The following is an 18,822-nucleotide window of genomic DNA, read 5'->3' as shown; positions in this document are numbered from 1 at the left end:
TAAGCAGATGATCACCTTATTTAGGGGGACTGAAATGAAGAAAAAATATTTTATATTTACTTTGATATTTACCATTATAAGAGCTCTTCCTGCCTTTTTATATCCAAACTTCCTTCTGGTATCACTTCCTTCCTTTAAGAACTTCCTTTAAAATTTCTTGTAACATGGATTTTCTAGTATGAAATTTTTAGTTTGGGACTTCAAATATCTTTATTTCATTTTAAATTTTGAAAACATATTGTTGCTGGCTATAGAATTCTAGGTTGAAGTTTTTGCTTTCAACACTGTAGAACAGATATTCTCAGCCAGGAGTGATTTTTGCCTCTTTGGAGATACTGAGCTGGAGATCTTTTTTGGATGTCATAACTAGAAGGAAAGAGAATACTTACATCTAATAGATAGAAGCCACAGATGCTTCTAAATATCCTAGGATGCACAGAACACATTCTACCGTAAGTAGGAATCACCTGTCCTAAGATGTCAAGAGTGTTGAATTTGAGAAATACTGCCCATGAAGGTTGCAATCTTGATCCTCCTGAAGTAACATCATGGTCTTGCTGAGTCCCTCTAGGGGAGTCACCTGACACTTCTGTTGGAGCATTCTCATCTACATGGGAGGGTTAAGCACTACTAGCATTTGATGATTCAGAACAATGGCCTCTACTTACTTTTTCAGCAGTGGATACAATTTCAGTTGTGTCAAGGTTGAAAAGCCCTGCGTTGGGGATGCTGTTCCAATTGTTCTGGCTTGCATAGTTTTTGACATGATGTCTTTAATATTTCTTATCTTTATTCTTTTCTACACAAGATGGCTTTCCCTACCTCTGTCTTCTCTGAAATTTTTTCTTTTTTCTTCTTTTCGGTTCACATTTATTGGAAATGTGCCTGAGTGGCATTTTCTTTGTTTCTTGTACTTGAGGTTCATTGAGCTTCTTGGATCAATGGGTTTACAATTTTCTTCAAACTTAGGGATTTCTCCATCATCATATTTTCAATTCTATTCAATTAGTACTTCAATTCCACGTATGTTATACTGCTTAATATTGTCCTACAGGTCTCTTATGCTCTGATCACATTTTTTTTTTCAGTCTTTAGGTGCTGCGACTAGCACAACCAAACTCACAGTACTGGCAAGAGGCAATGGGGGAATAGAAACACACACACACACACACACACACACACAAATATGAAGATTAAGCTGGGATCTGGTGGAGTACTGCTATCTCAGAAAAGCAGATCTGAAGAGTTATGCCAATAATCTTTATTTATATATGTCTCGTTATCAGGTTAAAGACTATGCAAGCATTATTCTGTGTACTCAGGAAACTTACAGAACTAGAAACATCTACACAGTTTTTCCATATTTGCATTGTACAATGTTAGATTTGTATAGCACTCAAGAAGGCCCGTTGTTTAAAGTTAGTATTAAGTGGGCAGACTGAGGAGTAGCAGAGCTGGTGAAACATTGTGGTTGTCTTGGATGAGAATCCCTCTATCCCTGGGAGCATGTGCCTGAGATCAAGGTAGGTCGAAGCTGCTAAGATTTTTGCACAGAGCTTCTTCGGGGCAGGGGTGTTACCATAGCAACTGGGCACCCTGTGCCCTTACACAGAAACATTCCCAGGCAGCAGGTGTGCCACAGCCATGAAGTCATTTGGAGACCTTCAGTCTCAGTCACTGTTCTCACATTCTGTCACCACTCTCCACATTAGGTCTTATTCGCAGCAGTTTTGTTTTGTTTCTGTTGATTTGTCCCCAGTTTCACTAATTTTTTCTTTGAAAAATCCAATGCTCTATTAATCCTACCTAGCATATTTTGCTTTTCACATTATTAATCTCAGATCTCAACCAGTGCGGTCCTTTTATATTCCTAATTAGTCTTCTCGTTGAGTTCACATTGTTGTTTATCTTCTTGACGTGTACAGCATATTTATACTAGTTGTGTTATCATCCTTATTCTGTTCTTTCTGTCAGTTCTGGGCTTTCAATCTAGGGTTGATAGAATTTTCTTCTGGTTATAGTTTTTATTTTCCTGCTTATTTGCATACCTGGTAACTTTTCGTTAAATTCTAGAAAATGATCACTGGTTTTTTGCTGTGTTTCTTTAGTACGGGACTTTGCTCAGGCTTGCAATTACCTTACTCATAGATCAATTTGATCCTTTTGAGATTTGTTTTTAGGTTATTAGGGTGGGTCTAAAACCCAACTACCAGGACCTTTCTGATCCTCTGACTAGTGGGATCATGAACTACTTCCCTCCCTCTATGAACTCTCTAAAGTTTATTTAGCTACCAATAGCAGTTTTCCTTATGTGTGTCAAGATTAGAGGAGACCTTGCTGCTGATGTCTATAGAGCTTTCCCTTCATGTAACTCCCTCTTCTGTTGCTTTTCTTCCTCACAAATTCATGATGACTTAGCCTACTTGATCCAAACTCTGTCTCCCAAACTCAGTGAGACCAGTGTTTTTGTTCCGCCTGCCTAAACTGTATCCTGGAAACTGCCTATAAGCAACGAACTGGTGCAGTTCCTAAGGCTTCCCCCAGGAATTTCCTTCCTTGCAGGGATCACGGTCCTGCACTGTCTCCTGTCCAGTACTGATAAAAGTTGTTACACTATATTGCAGCAGTTAACCCCTCACGGCCAGAGGTGAAAGGCTTCTGGCTGCTTCAGTTTGATGATATTTGTGGAAGGAAAGCCTGCTCTCAGACAGGATCCTAGAAAATAAACTGCCATGACCCATGGTATTGCCTCAGCATTACCAGTTCAGAAACATGGCTGGAATATCCAGAGCTAATTTAACTTAGAGAAAGAGACTCCTCTTGAAAACTTTTCCAACACTAATGCATGATCCAAAATGTTTTTTTTTAAAAAAAATGCAAGTGTATGGTAGAGAATATTATTTCAAAATTACTACCTACAGTACCTTATTCCTATGGGAGGATACTTAGGAACCCAAAATAACCACCATATATTGTTCAAAGATGGAAATCAGTGCATCTGGAAAAGTATTTGGCACTTGAAAAGTATGAGATTAATAATTGCAATGAATACTTATTAAGTGAATAGAAAGAAGGCAGCAAGTCTTGAGAACTCTTTCTTTCTGCTTGACTAATCAGTCTTTTTTACCACACTACATAGAACAACCCCGAGAGACTGGATTCATGTCAGGATATCCTTCTAATTCCTTATACTAGATAAAACTGTCAAACTTGTATTTATAGACGTTCATTCTAAGTCCTGATTTGGCCATTCTCCATGTAGAACACTGACTCTCCTGAAAGTGTTGCAATATCAGTGATTAAGTTTCATCTCTTAAAATACACTAAGATCCCTGGCCTTCCTGATCCCTGAGATGTCCTCATTTTCACACTCTTGGGTGTTCCACAAACCCTCCAGTCATTCATTTACATTCATTTCATTATTAGTGCCCATGGCCTATCTCAGATGTTGTAAATTAGCAACCTTTAAAAATACTGTTTGGCCCCCACCGATTTTAAAAATATCTGAATAAACTGTTATTTTTTTTTATTGATGGTTCACCTTAAGATGCATTTTTTGTGGATTCTTTTGAAAAACTGGATGATCTTTCCATAGTATGTTCAATGAGAACAGAGGAATGTGCCCACCATTGTACATGATGCACAGACCTCTCATCCGTTCCAATCTACACCAAACCCTATGGTGGGGCTTTTTCTTTTCAGTTTTGTACTATCTGGGCCTATTAGCTTTGAATTTATGACTCTCAGCTAAGCTCATTCATTTTTAGTAGGTTTTATAAGTTAAGCTCTCAGGTTTTAACCTCATCCCTCTATTTCTGTGTTTTGGAAAGCCCATCATTATAACTCCCTTGTTTCCAAATGCTCATTTTCAGAAAGTAAAATATATATATATATGGCTGGAAAAAAATGTAATCTGCTAATATTGCTAATTTCATTTTTTGTAAAAGGAAATTAGTATTGGTAGAAAAATGATTATATATGTGAACCAAGTCATTCCGCTTTCTTAGTAAATAAGAGAATCATGTTTGCCAGTTTCTGAAAATGTTTGAGTCATCAGATGGTAGGTCATCATTCTGAAATAAAAATCATGCTTTTTCTTCCATATTTACTGCCCACTTTATTACTGGCCAAGACTCGATTCTTATTTTCATACAAACAAATGAAACATAATCTTTTGATAAGAAGGGGTAAAGTTAGGCCTCGGGACCTTAAAGCTTCTTAATTTTTCAAAAATGAGGAAAAAAAACTGCCTTTGCAATTATTTTCTAGAATTAGACATTATTCTCATCTAGATTTCCAGAGTAAGCATTTTAAAGTGAAGCATCAAATTAAGCTTTTTGAAACCTATTATGTTACCAGTAGGCAAAAATTGGTAGCATTGTGTTTTCTAGCAGCTTTGAGAGTAAGTGTGGGCTCTTCCAGGCCTCCTGCAAGAAGATTACAGATGGAAGGAAGGGCAGAGTGTAAATGCCAGGCTCACACATTGAACCTACAACGGTGGGACATAATCCTTTCATATTTATAACTAGTTTCAGCAAAGTGCCCCCAGGTAGTTAGAAAAATAGGCTTTCTTCATCCTTTTTGGCTCTTCTCACTTGGGTGAAAAATTGAGTTCCTAGATTACAGTGTAGCCTTGTAGTTAAAACTTAGGCAAATCAGTACCAAATTCCAGTTCTGTCTTCTCTACCCGTGTGATGATAATTAAGAAGTACAGCATTTAAGCCTGCCATGGAATTTAGGATATTATCTGAGAGGGAGTTTTTCTCTAAATACTTTAATGAGATGATGAAAGATAGTAATTCAGTGGAGTGGGTTTTTTTTTCCTTTCTATTTGCAGTATGTTAACCAAGGCTATGTTTTTTGAAGAGAAATCCGCATTATTAGGATGAGTAAAGTAGAAACTGCTATAATACACAAATCCCAATACCTGGCATTCTGTAGAATCCAATAAGATGGCTTTGGTTGGAAGGCAATTTCCCATATGTCCATTCATATGAATGGATAGGTTTCTTCCATTTTGTGGTTCCATCCTCTTTCGAATACTCAAGTTCTCTCTATTCACCCAGCAAAATGAGAAAGGGAGCTCAAAGAAGATATACCTACTTCCTAATTCTTTAGTCCAAAAATGGCAACCATCATTTCTGCTCACTTTTCATTGACCAAATATAGATGATGGCCGTGTCTAATTGCAATAAATGGTAGAAAATATAATCTAACTATGTTTAAGAGAATAAGAAATGGTTTTAGTAAATGCATAACAGTTTACTACAAATTTATTTGAAGCTGACATTGATTGTTCTGTTTAAGAAAATAATTAGACTGTGACTTGCTGCACATTCTATGTCATGTCCCTTTTGTGTCCCTTATGAACTATATGGGACAATGTTCTTAATTGTGTATGATTCTGAGCCAAGAGTGTCATGGTACAGTAGTCTTTTATCTGTATTTTTCCTTTCCATTATTTGAGTTACCTACAGTCCACCATGTCCAAAAATATTAAATGAAAATGTTCAGATATAAACAAATCATAAGTTTTAAATTGGATACTGTCCTGAGTAACTGGATGAAATCTTGCACAGTCCATCTTCATCTCACCCAGGATATGAATCATACAGTCTAGCATCTCCACTATGTATGTGCTACTCATCTGTTACCCAATGGCCTGTTAGTCACTGAGAAGCCATCTCCATCATCAGATCAGCTGTCATGTTTTACTAAATGATGGTGCTTCATAATAAGCCAAACTGAAAGAGTAGTGATGTGCACAATTTGGATAAGCCAAAGAGATGCTATAAAATGCTTCCTTTTAGTGAAAAGGTAAAAATTCTTAATAAGGAAAAAATGCATACCTAGGTTGCTATATCTCTAATAAGAACAAATAGGAAAAAGCATAGCATATAGAGGGTTGGTAGTAACTGTAAGTTTAGGCATCTACCTGAGGGTCTTAGAATGTACATGCCTGAAGATAAGAGGGGAAAGACTGTATTTAAATGCCAATGTACCTGAATACTACTTTTGATCCCACCCATATTTAGAGGGCAGAAGGCTTAGATTCTCCCAATGTGTCAACGAAAGTTGTAAGAGGATTGGTATTTGGGATTGACATTAACACCTCAGGTGAACCTTGTTGATGAGAAGATTAGGTAATAACACAGGGTAGAGATGAAGATAGAAAAGGGGGAGGAAAAAGTATGCAAAACTGTCTTATAAGTGAAATTATTAAAGTTTTAAATACTGTGACTTGAGATTGTTCTAACATCTGTAAGGAAAGTGAAATACAGGTTGCTCTATCTTTGTGCCTTCATTGTGGCTTCTAAGTGACTAAGTGAAATTTCTTTTCTCTATGACTAAGTGTCTATATTAATTAAGATAAGATCAGGCTACTCTAACACAAAGATATAACATCATCAGTAGATTAAAAATCCAAAAGTAATTTCTTTCTTATTTAAAAGTCTAAGGTGAGTATTCTAGGCTGGTGGACAACCCAGCTCCATATGGTCATCCAAGGACTTGTGTTCCTACAAAAGAGTTTTTTGCCAGACTCTTAGATCTGGTCATCACTTACATGATCTCACTGGATCATCTGGGCTCCACCCATCCAAAAGGGGGAAAAGAATGTGGAAAAATCATTCCTAAGTGCCTTAAAAAATCAACAGGTGAGCAATACATACCTCATCACTTCTGTTCATATTATACTGGTGAGAGTTGTCCTTTGTCCACATCTAACTACAAAAGTGACAGGGAAATACAGTTCAGTTGGGCAGCCAGGCTTTATGCCACAATTCTTTCACTGTGGAAAAAGGCAAAAATAGCTCTTAGAAGACAGTTGGTAATGTCAACTGAAGAGTCCATGCAATCAAAGAAAGAAAGTGGTAGTTAGAACAGAATCATGCTTTTACTGCAAGACAAAAGAAAAGCATAGTGAGTTTCAAACTTTGATATTATCAGTACTTATTTAACTGGCACTGATGGATAAGCCATAAAATATATCTGCATGTTCTTCAAGCATTTTAATTTCACTTAGGATATGAAAAGAATACTTACATTAAATATAAATATATTCATATGTATTAATGTATATTTAAATGCATACTAAAAATATATTTTCATATATGAATATTTGCTGTGAAGGAGATTTAAAGGACAGAAAATCACTGCCAATCAAATTCATGAGAACTGCTAAGTTTTGTTTTTGTTTTTCGGACCCTGTCTCCTCTTCACTTTTAAAAACAAATGCTCTTACTAGAAAAAAAATAAAGAAGAAAGTAATATTAAGGAAGTATATCCCACCATATATTTAAAAATATTTTTAAAGAATAGTACTTAACTTAATACTGGAACATAAATAGACTCCTGTAGTCAGATAACTCTATCAATTTTTCAAAATCATACTACATCTCAGTTTCTTTGCACATGATTTACAATGTTCACAGATAGCTTTTCCCCTGAAGATGTCTTATTATTCTTTCTGTCTTCTGATAGTGATAGTGAATAGTTACAATGTGCTATGCTCATTGCAGCATTTGGATATTTAACCTCTTTAGGCCACCTTTGAAATAAAACCAGAAGAAGGTATTTTGAAAGAGTTTACCAAAGCCTTTCAGGTGGAAGATGTGTGTAACCTGATTTAAACACTATGCAACTTATACGTGTATCAAAATATTTTATTATCTCATTAACATGTACATTTTTAAGTTTCTATGTGCCAGTTAAAAGCAAATATAATTTTAAAAATAAATTAATAGATAATTTTTTTAAAATGCTCTATCAGTTGGAAAGATGTTGATAACCAAGTTTTCTGTATACTTACATCCCAGGAGTTCTGTCATTTTAAATGAGTCTATTTTGCCTCAACTTGCAAACCAGCTTAATTTAATTCTAAATGAAATCTCTAAATTTTTCATTATGTTTTATACAAGCTTAGTAATTTCTAGAAAACGGTTCTTGTTAAATGAAGTTTAGCTAGAAATTCTGATACACAAACAACTGTCATCCTTTGCAATGGCTTCATTATCCAGTGACATGGTTAATAATATCATTTTACTTTTTTTGAATATCTCTTTGTCTTTTTCTGGTTGTTTCAGCAACAGTTTTCCTGGAATTTTGGAAAAGACGTCGAGCAGTAATTGCTTATGACTGGGATTTGATAGACTGGGAAGAAGAGGAGGTTTGTATAATTTACCTCAAAATTTCTTTTTTAAAAAATCAAATCACTGAGAAACAACACCACCCTCCCCGCCCCCTTGAATCTTCCCTCTTCACTGGGTGACTGAAGTCATGTCCACTCACCCTCCATACCTATTTTCACAGGAAGTCTCAAGCTATATAAAAAGGGTCTGGCAGAATTTTTTTAAGACAACATTTTGGTTCCATAATAGGTTAAAATTCCATGAATAGTGAAGCATTTCACTTATAGGTAGAGAGGTACCAGATTTTTTTTAGTAGTGTTAAATATTACCCATTTTCTTTACTTTAGTAGAAGGCATTTATTCATTTTATAACTCTTGGCATGTGGAAACAAACCTCAAAAGAGAACTATTCCAAGGAGGTGTTTCTACCCAGCTAGGCAGAACAGTACTCTGGATTATATCAAATGGCAAAGGATTAGGAGAAACCACTTCTTTGCAGCCTCCTTGGTGAACGTGGCTAAGTGTAGGGCAGCTGCAGATGCATCAGACTTCACTTCCTCACCATGCTCCCTAACCCATCAGTCTTTCTCACTGCCATCTAGGCCATTATGCTGTGCTCTTTCCTAACTCTGACTGGTTCTGATCCTCTTTTCTGCCCTGTTCATGCTGGGCTTGATTAGTACATTCATGCATTGGGCACAGCTTTCCCTGGACAGTTGATGGAGGCTTCAACACCTCTTTCACTCCCTTAATCATTATCTTTTTCCTGTTCTCAGTCCCATTTCATCAGAGCTTTGCTGTACCTGTGAGTCAGATAAATTAATTACATAATATGCTAAAAGTTATTGAATGGATTTTTTCCCAGAGATATGTATATGCATTTTTGCATATTAAAATGAATCTTCTAGAAATATCAATGATTAGAATATTAGTCCTGGGGTAGGCTTGGTGGTGATATAATTTTGGGAGACTTTTGCAGGGTGGGGGTTGTCCTTCAATTCATGCCTCATGAATAGCTACCAATCACATGAATGTGCTTAGGTAGTTTTTTATTTGGTTTGGTTTTGGTTTTGATTTTGTCCTCTATTTTTAAGATGTACAACATGGTATTTTGATATATGATATGAAATTTTCACTAACCCTTATTCTTCTGATAAGGCCTCCTTTTATGTTTTTATAAATATTCTCCAGAAAATTGTTATCTGGGTTTGAAGAAGGTGCCCAGGCAAACTAAGGAGTTGACAGGCAGCAGCTAGACTGCATTCAGGACTTGCTCCAGGGCGGGCCATTCTGCTGTTTGGGGTGATATATGTACATGGGTACAATTCCCAATGGGATGGAACATTTTTTCCCACATTTAAGTCACACTAAGCCACTGCTCACCTTTGAACACTTTTTCATTTCTAAAAAAAAAAAAAAAAAAAGAAAGGTCTTCCTAGATTTTCCCCTTTCAGCCATAAAGTATGGCACTATTTTAAGTAGCCTGAACCAAACCAGTCTAAAGTCATCATGGGTACTTGTGGTAGGCCCAAGATGTGGGTAGATTTATAGTACATATATCCAGAGTAAGTCTGGAGCCTCCTGCCTTCCAGTCCCTGGTAAAAAGCTTGGAACACTGGATCAGTCTTTCAGTTAGCTCTCACTTAGCACACTTTCTTCTTTCAGGAGCCTGCCTCCATGGCCTTGGGCTGTTGCAGTTCTCAGTTTAGGATTCATCGTGGAAATTCCTCTTACTTCTAGCCCGTGGCTCTCATTTCACAATATAGAAAATCTCAGACATGATCACTGCATTCTTCTTTAGGAGGAGCCAAGCGTATTGGTTCATGAAGGTTGCCATAACGAAGCGCCACAGGCTGGGTGACAACCTGTAGGAATTTATTTGCTCATGAACCCTGAGGCTGGAAGTCTGAGATAAGGTCAGCATGGATGCTTTCTTCTGAGGGCCCTGAGGGAAGGAAATGATCTCTACCTCTCTCTTTGGCTTGTACATGGCCATCTTCTCTCTGGGCCTACACATCATCTTCCCTCTGTGCATGTGTGTATCCAATATCCAAATGGATAAAATATCCAATGTGTATAATTATTCTCTTCATACAAATTATATTTGATTAAGGCCCATGCTAATGTCCTTATTTTAACTTAATTAAAGATGCCAACTCCAAATAAAGTCACATTCTGAGGTACTGAAGGCTGACTTCAATATGTGACTTTGGTGGCTGTGGGGAAAGACACAATTCAGCCCGTAATATGGAGGAACACAGGCCTGGATCCATGATTGGCTTCAGTTCTTGGATGACTGGCCCAAGGCTCTTGACAGCCCTTACAGCCTAATGAATTGAAAGTGTTTCCCAATGAAGCAGAGGATTCTAGGTATGTTTATATCCCCAAGTGTAACTGCCTGATATCAGTGAAAGAGGGTAAACTCATTTTTTATAACTTCATCTCCTGCACAGGGACCCTATATGCACTGTCACCTGTTCTCAGAGCCTGTCTTCTGTCAACTCCTTATTGCTTTCTCTCAGGATCTTCATCTGAGTCCTCAGTCTTCCTCCCTGGATGAACTCCTATCTCCATTTCACCAGTTTCCACTCATTTTCCATCGTTTTCCAAGGCACTCAACTAGAACATGTACTTAATTAACCAGAACCACTCCAGTGTACCCACCTGCCAATTACCTTTTTTCTAGTTCCATAATTGCTTTTCGGTCAGAAGCTCGTCACATTTGGATGGAGCTCAGCTAAATGAAACAAAATCTCAGCTTGATTTAGAACTGGAGAAGCCTTGATTTCGGCTTGATTGGAAAGGTGTTTCCTAATTTTCAGTAACAATTAAGAATGTATTTAAAAATCCATTGGTTAAAGGTGAATAACTTCTGTGAGAGTATTAAAAAGTAGGCACACATCTTTTTAGCCACCTCGGTCTAAAAATGTGAAAAAAAATAATTGGAGAAAACTAACAATTATTTTGTTATGATACCTCACAAAATTGGTTTTTGAACATCTTTCTGTTCAGAACCCTTTTTGTCTTGGTGTTCATGTCACTGCCTGGTAATAAAAGTAAAAGCTTATTGATTGTTTCAAACCACAACACACAGGACAGATAGTCCCTGTTAAAATATTATTCTCAGCTTCTTTCTTCAATCATAGTTTAATAAGATGACAGAAAAACATTACTGTTGGTCTAAATTACATTGCTTTTGATAACAGTAAATCTTGATTTAAATCCTATAGGTATTCTTCAAGTAGCCAATTTCTAAGCATTTAAGCCTAGATTGCCAACCCACTTCATTGGTTGTTGATTAGTGTGGCAGCTGCTGTTTTACAGTGGGGGTAAAGGAATCTTTTTTTTTTTTTTCTTATTATGTGAGCACCTCTTCAGTGCATAAAAATGTGTCTGTTCATTCCTCAGGAAGAAATACGACCGCAGTTTGAAGCCAAGTATTCCAAGAAGGAACGGATGAATCCCATTTCAGGAAAGCCAGAACCTTATCAAGCATTTGCCGATAAATGCAGCAGACTTATTGTTTCTGCATCGGGGATATTTTTTATGGTTTGAACAATTTTTTTAAAAAACTCTTTAATTTGTTTTATAGAGCACAGACCTGTGGTACAGTAACAACAATAATCAATTTTAGGCACTTGATAGTTCGGTAGAGTAATACAAAACGGTATTACACATTACGTTACTTAATCCTTACAACTCCATTAGGTGGTCAGAGATAGTATTGCTATTTCCATTCTACAGATGGATCAACTGAGACTCCAAAAGTTTAAAGGGCTTGCTCGGGGCCCACCAGTAAGTAGCTAAGAGCTTATAACCTCCACTCTAATCTGATGTTCTTTCCACTTGTCATGTTCCCCTATGCCCTGCTAAAAGGAATTAAAAATGTGAGATAGAATTAATAGTGGCATTTTTTAAAAACATATTTATTTATTTTTATATGGTGCTGAGGATCAAATCCAGTGCCTCATGCATGTGAGGCAAGTGTTCTACCACTGAGCTACAACCCCAGCCCAAGAGCAGTGTTTTTTAAACTTTTGCCTTGACCACCCAGTAGGAAATCCATACTGTGTAATAAACCTGTATATACTATGCAGATAGATTTATAAAACTTAATAATAACTAAAAAATGTTCACCTTTATAATATGTAATAAACACTGATTTTTTTTATTATAGTCTATTTTTAATGCCAGATATAACCTCCTAAAATTGCCTTCCCAACTCACTATGGTCACATCAGTTTGAAAAATATTAACTTCGACCTGAGTCATTAGCTTTTTCTGAAAGCTAGCTGTTTTGTAATCAACTTTGACACCATTAATTGCTAAACAAAACACACAAGTCAGAAAGGACATTTTAGAATAATAAAGGATGATGGATTAGGAGCCTCATTTTCTCTCTTTTCAAATGACAAGTATTTCAATATATGTCCTAGACCCCTAGGGTGGGAAGGACAAGACTACTGCAAATCCAGACACCTACCCACCTGGTGCCAGTGAAGAGAGTAGAGAGATGAATGGTGAGGCTGGTTGTCTAGGTCCTCAGCTCTCATGATGAAAACTCAAACCCTTTTACAGACGCTGCTTTGCAAGCAATTGTGCCCTGCTTTGTCTTCTACACCCACATTCATAGTTATTATCTTGTTTCTCACTTATGACCTAAAGACATAGATTCAGCTTTCCTGCTCTACGGATGGGGGGCCTGAAGCCCAGAAGATGGAAACCATGGAGAGGACAAGTGTGCCAAGGTCACACTGCTGGGTAATAGCTGAGCCAGCGCTCTGCTTTGTCCTCTGATCCTAAGTCCAGTAGGCCAACGTCAGTGTAGATTTCACCTGGCTCCCTATGGATAACTCTAGAATTAAGATGTGGGCAGGTTTTTGCCTTGTTGAATTATATTATTATTTTGGTCAGTTCTACCCAGGACTTATACTCAAGTTTTAGAATTTGGCACTCTTAGAAGTGAGCAGAAAATCAAGTTTGTGCAAAACAGACTATGAAGAAAGGAATTTCCAAATTGGGAGAGGCCACCCTGAGGACTGGCTTTAAAGTCCAGCTCTGGCAATTAAGTGAGCTAAGTTCTCTAAAACAGATTAGGGGAGTCCTAATGAAAGTCCAAAACTTTTTGGAGTCTCAGATATCCATTATTTTATGGAAGAAAAAAATATGCCATATTGTTCTCAAATACCACAAAATCTGCAGAGAAAGATGCTTCAATCTGTGTGTACATCTGATTAGTAAAATGTGTTCCTTTCACGTGGTTGATTTATTCAACAACAAATAATAGCATGATCTAGGCACCTGCAATTAAGTCAAGGTCCTGAAGAAACTGTGGTGAGCAAATACTGTCCTTGGCCTCCAGAGCTCATGTAGGGGAGATGGATAGATAGTGGTAGAAATTTTAAGTAGTATCCTGAAAGAAGATATGCCCATATACTATAGGTACCATATAAGAGCAACAAGGAAAATAATCTGGGAGTCATGAAAACACATATTGGTGAAATGGTATCTGAGGTGAGATGTGAAGAAAGATGAGTAGGTGTTAACTAGGCCACGTACATGTGTGTGCCCCAAAGTGCATGAATGTCTGGCAGGAGATGGGTGGGTAGGCATTGTAGGCAAAGAAAATAGTCTTGAAGATTAGTGGTGCTTAGCTCATTTGAAGCAAAGAGAAAAGGGTATGGGATTCCCAGAGAGCAGGGACAATGGTGTCCTGTGGGGCTGGAGGGAATCTTGCAGGCCACAGTAAAGGCCTTTTTTTTTTTAATCCTAGAATAATAGAGAATGAATAAATAATTGTAAATGGAGGCATGAGATGATTTCCGTAATAAATACTTATTGGTCTGCTCCATTAGATATTCTGCTTTTAAAAAAAAATCCCACAGCTTATAGAAATCCTCAACTGTCAAGCCATGTGGTTTTTCTATTTAGTAGGGAAGGAAAAAAATACAGAAAAGAGAAAGTATAAACCACAATAAAAAGTAGGCATTTCCCTTCAATCAGTATCACCCTTGCTTTATTTCTTTTTCTTTCTTTCTTTCTTTTTCTTTCTTTTTTTTTTTTTTTTTAAATCAGCAAATTTTCCAAGAGTATGAATCGCCTTCCCGAAACATTCCACCAAAAGGCTCACTGAATCTCCTCTGTCTTCCTGCCAGATCTGTGTGGTGATCGCTGCTGTATTCGGAATTGTCATTTACCGTGTGGTGACTGTCAGCACTTTTGCTGCCTTTAAGTGGGCGTTAATCAGGAATAACTCTCAGGTTGCAACCACAGGGACTGCCGTTTGCATCAATTTTTGTATCATTATGTTACTGAACGTGGTAAGTGAACCGCAAGGTAATTAATCTCATGGGTCAAAATAGGTGGGTTGCAATGATAGTTTTCAGTTGCTAAAGAGACCTGGTCTCAAAAAGATGGGTTAGTTACGTAGCACTGTTGGCCTGTAGCAAAATGTCTGGCATAAAGATGCTCTCAGATCTGGAGGTTTAAAAGGCTTAATTGAAATCTAGGCTTCAGGATTTTCTTAGTATAAGATTAGACCAGGTACTTAACCTCACAGAACTTTAGTTTCTTTGTTGATCAATGAGATAACACTGGATTTCCCTTTGGGGAAATTTAGAGAAGCAATGCATTTAGAATATCCACATCAGAGCTGTGTCATAGCTCAGCGGTATTAGTTTCTGTTTCTTTTTTTTATTTTGAGGATTGAGAAGGTAGTTAGTATCTAAAACATTTCCTTGAGATCACCCTGCAAAGAAAAAATCAGGATGATTTCACACTTACCAATTGCACATTTCAACCCAGACCTCTCTCCAATCCCTCAGCCCCAAATTCATAGGCCAAACTGCCGCTACTCCACCATCTCCAACACTTTAAAACTGGACTCCCCTCTTCCCAGAATCAGCTCCTCCCACAGCCTCCCCCTTGCACACACTCCCAGCCTGGCTCCTTCCTGGATTACTTCAGTGGCTTCCTAACGGGGCTTCAGCCTGCAGGTTGGCTCCCCTCAATCTAGGCCCAACACTAAGCCGGGGAGAGCATCTTACAAATACATCAGCTCACGTCTCCCCTCTGCTCATGGGGTCCAGTGGCTCCCCTCTCCCTGAGGGTAAAAATTCACGTGGTGGCCTTTCAGGTTCTCCCTCCTCTGACCCCTGGGACATCTCTGATCTCCTCCCACCTCATCCTGATTCACCTGCTCTAGCCAGGCATACTGCCACCACAGGACTTTTCCTTGCTGTTCTCTGCCTGGAACACCCCCTTCCCTAGGGTTTGCTTAACTTACTCCCTCACTTCTTTCAGATCTGTGTTCAAATATTACCTCTTTAATAAAGGCTTCCTTCATTGTTCTATTTAAACTTCTAACTCACTCTTGTCATCTGACAATTTCATATTTGTTGCCTCTTTATTTTTTCTCCATATCATTTTCCACCATGCACTGTATGTATTTTCTTTATTTTGTTTGTTGTCTGTCTTCTCCATTGGAATGTAGGTCTGTCATGGCAGAACCATTTCTCCATTTTGACTTTTACTGTTGGCATTCCATAGTGCTTAGAACAGGGCCTGATACCTATTAGGTGTGTGTTAGTCATCTTTTCATTGCTGTGACCAAATTACCTGATGAGAACAACACAGAGATTATGGTTTCAGAGGTTTCAGTCCATAATTGACGGACTCTATTGCTCTGAGCCTGAGGGTGAGAGAGAACATCATAGCAGAAGGGCATGCTGGAGAAAAGCTTCTCAGCTTAGGGCTGGGATGTGGCTCAAGTGGTAGCGCGCTCACCTGGCATGCATGCAGCCCAGGTTCAATTCTCTGCACCACATACAAACAGGGATGTTGTGTCCGCCGAAGACTAAAAAATAAATATTAAAATTCTCATTCTCTCTCTCTCTCTCTCTCTCTCTCTCTCTCTCTCTCTCTCTCTCTCTATCTATCTCACACCCCACTTTCCTCACTTTCCTACAGTTACTACCCATTGTCCTTTCAAATTATTACTTAATCCAATGGATTAATCTACTAATTAGGTTATGTCTTTTATAATCTAATTATTTTATCTCTGAACATGCCTGCATTGCCGAACACATAAGCTTTTCAGGGGACACTAAAGAACCAAACCATAACAGTAGACATTCAGCAAATTGATGTTATTATTTGCAGAATAAAAGGTAATAGCTGACATTGTCAGACTTTGAGGCCAACTACATACAAAAATACTGACCTTGGAGGTTTGTAATAGAGAATAAATGACACCATACATATGCTTAGCACCATATTAGATATGGAGCAGATGTTCAATTAATTATAGCTTCCTCCATCTTCATTTATATTGCATTTAAGTCTGGGCCATAGTGCTAAAATACTCACATTTTTAGAAAAGGACTTAAACTTTCTAAAACCCAAGTAATTTAAAACTATTATCAATACAATTATACCTATGAATATTGCCATGTCTAGTTTTTTGTTTGTTTGTTTGGTACCAGGGATTGAAATCATGGGCATTTGACCACTGAGCCACATCCCCAGCCCTATTTTGTATTTTATTTAGAGACAGGGTCTCACTGAGCTGCTTAGCACCTCACTATTGCTGAGGCTGGCTTTGAATTCGCCATTCTCTTGTCTCAGCCCCCAAGCTGCTGGGATTATAGGCGTGTACCACCATGCTCAGCTCTATCTCTGTAAACACTCCTAAATTCCATAAGCAATAAACCTTGAATGATTCTTAAGAGAATCCTATGCATCCAATAATAAAGAACTTTAATAGTAATTACTGAGCTGGTGAAATACAGGTAACTCATTACTAGTAGTATTGAAATGTGTGGAAACTTCTTTATTTCAGAAAACAAAACTTCAAATCGGAAGTTGTTTTAAAAAAGAAAATAGAGACAATTGCTGATTATTTTGACAGGATGATTGTGTGACTGCTTGGTCAAGTGGAGATTGAAAGTAGATTTTGGCAGCTCTGATATTCTAACCCTGCCTCCAACATACAACTCAGTCTCCATATTAACTAAGGAATATATGTTATGAAGGAGAGTAACTCATAGTAAAATTAACTAAACAGCCAGACCACTGAAAGTTTCTGGGCTCAGGTAGGATGAAATGAAATAATACTTAATGTATTTTTATCATCTCTTTACTCCAATATCTTATTAAAATCTAATTTTGGGGTGGGATTGTAGCTCAGTGATAGAGTACATGCTTAATAGGGACAAAGCCTTGGATCATCATCATAATTTAATTTATGCATCTTCTTATGAAATAAACTTCTGTATACACACAGTGGGTCTATAAATATCTTGCCCTTGTGCATATTGAGCATGTTTCAACGTAGTCAGAGCAGTATCTCTATTAGCGGGAAACCATTGACCCAGCAATCTTTATGTCAAGAGACACAACCAAGACAAAAGGAAATTAACATAAGAGGGCATAAGAGGTGATTAAAGTATTTAGTTGCTGACATTACAAAGCACCAATACACACTGAAAGCTAGGCTACTATGCATTCAATTTATTTTACCTAACAAAGTTTCAGAATGGCCAAGATGAGGTTGAGTCCACACACTGAAACTAAAACATATTATTCTTAGGAATCCCCTTAGGGTATATTTTCATCAATTTTAGATACAATGTAAACACTTTTGATATTCTGATTTCTTAGCCAATGTCAAACTGGAATGACATAAAATGACTATGTCAAGAATAGTGATGCTAGCAGGAAATGATAAGCCATAACAAAGAGAAGAAAGACAGAGAAAGCATATATCAGAACTCTAAAAGCAACATCAGCTAGTACCCTTTTGTGCAGGGTACTAGGTACTAATTGCCTAATCCACCTTGACCCTCTCTAAATCTCCACCCTAGCACACACATTTACACTCCTATCATATGCACTTCCAAATTCCATTATGAAGGTAACCACATGCATAATAAAGTTTGGAAGAATTTTCATCAGAATATCAAAAAATTTAAACCCTTAGAAAGCAAATATCTGCATATTGGATGGCATACTAATAACTATAATGGGGCTTTGAACAGATCAGAATTAAAATCTTCATTGGCTTCTGAAATAACTCAACATAAGACATTTTAATGTCCCAGTATAGTCTTTCAAAAAAAATCAGCATTTAGATGTTCATTATTAATACTAATCCATTAACTAATTATAAAAACCTTGAGATTAGATTAGTGTTTTGTTAATATTCATTAAAGACTGTAATTTTAAAACATTATAATAATTTAAAATCATATACTCTGTTTCTGACTTCTTGTTGAATTTGTCCAATTCTAAATGAAAAAGCAAATCTGTATTGAGACATCTATTTTCTGAATCTGATTATTTGTATGTACTTATATGTGCTTTAAAAATAAAATTTGTACTATTTTACAAAAGCTTTCTGAATTCCTTATACAATTTAACTAAGGGATATTTACTGGTTTTCACTTTTTTATATCATGAAAAAATAAATATTTCAAAGATAGAGTGACTAGGATGGAATTTCTTCCTCCTTATCGTACTGTTTCATTCTGCTTCACTAGTGACCAAAGAATGTCTCAATATGGTGGTTGTCAGACAAATAGACCAACATGGACTACATCTCAGGAGGAAACTAGAAGTTATTACTGTGCTTTTTATTCAGTCATATCAATTCGAATCACTTGTTTCATTTTATTGTAGACAGTGAAAAACCACA

The 18,822-nt window shown here is 37.2% G+C and overlaps 1 protein-coding gene across 5 annotated transcripts in view; it reads left to right on the top strand.

The window, feature by feature from the left end:
• Positions 1–18,822, top strand: part of Ano4 (anoctamin 4) — a 384,018-nt gene that overhangs the window by 327,832 nt on the left and 37,364 nt on the right. For all 5 annotated transcript variants that reach the window (XM_078052935.1, XM_021724481.3, XM_040279417.2 and 2 more), the window contains 3 exons: positions 8,085–8,167; positions 11,538–11,678; positions 14,285–14,449. In XM_078052935.1, the coding sequence (XP_077909061.1) occupies positions 8,085–8,167; positions 11,538–11,678; positions 14,285–14,449 (389 nt within the window). The remainder of the gene's footprint in view (positions 1–8,084; positions 8,168–11,537; positions 11,679–14,284; positions 14,450–18,822) is intronic.

Source organism: Ictidomys tridecemlineatus, chromosome 6 (genome assembly GCF_052094955.1).
Source record: "Ictidomys tridecemlineatus isolate mIctTri1 chromosome 6, mIctTri1.hap1, whole genome shotgun sequence".
NCBI lineage: Eukaryota > Metazoa > Chordata > Mammalia > Rodentia > Sciuridae > Ictidomys > Ictidomys tridecemlineatus.
Note: the sequence above shows the minus strand (reverse complement) of the source record. Positions and strands in the feature narration are given on the sequence as shown.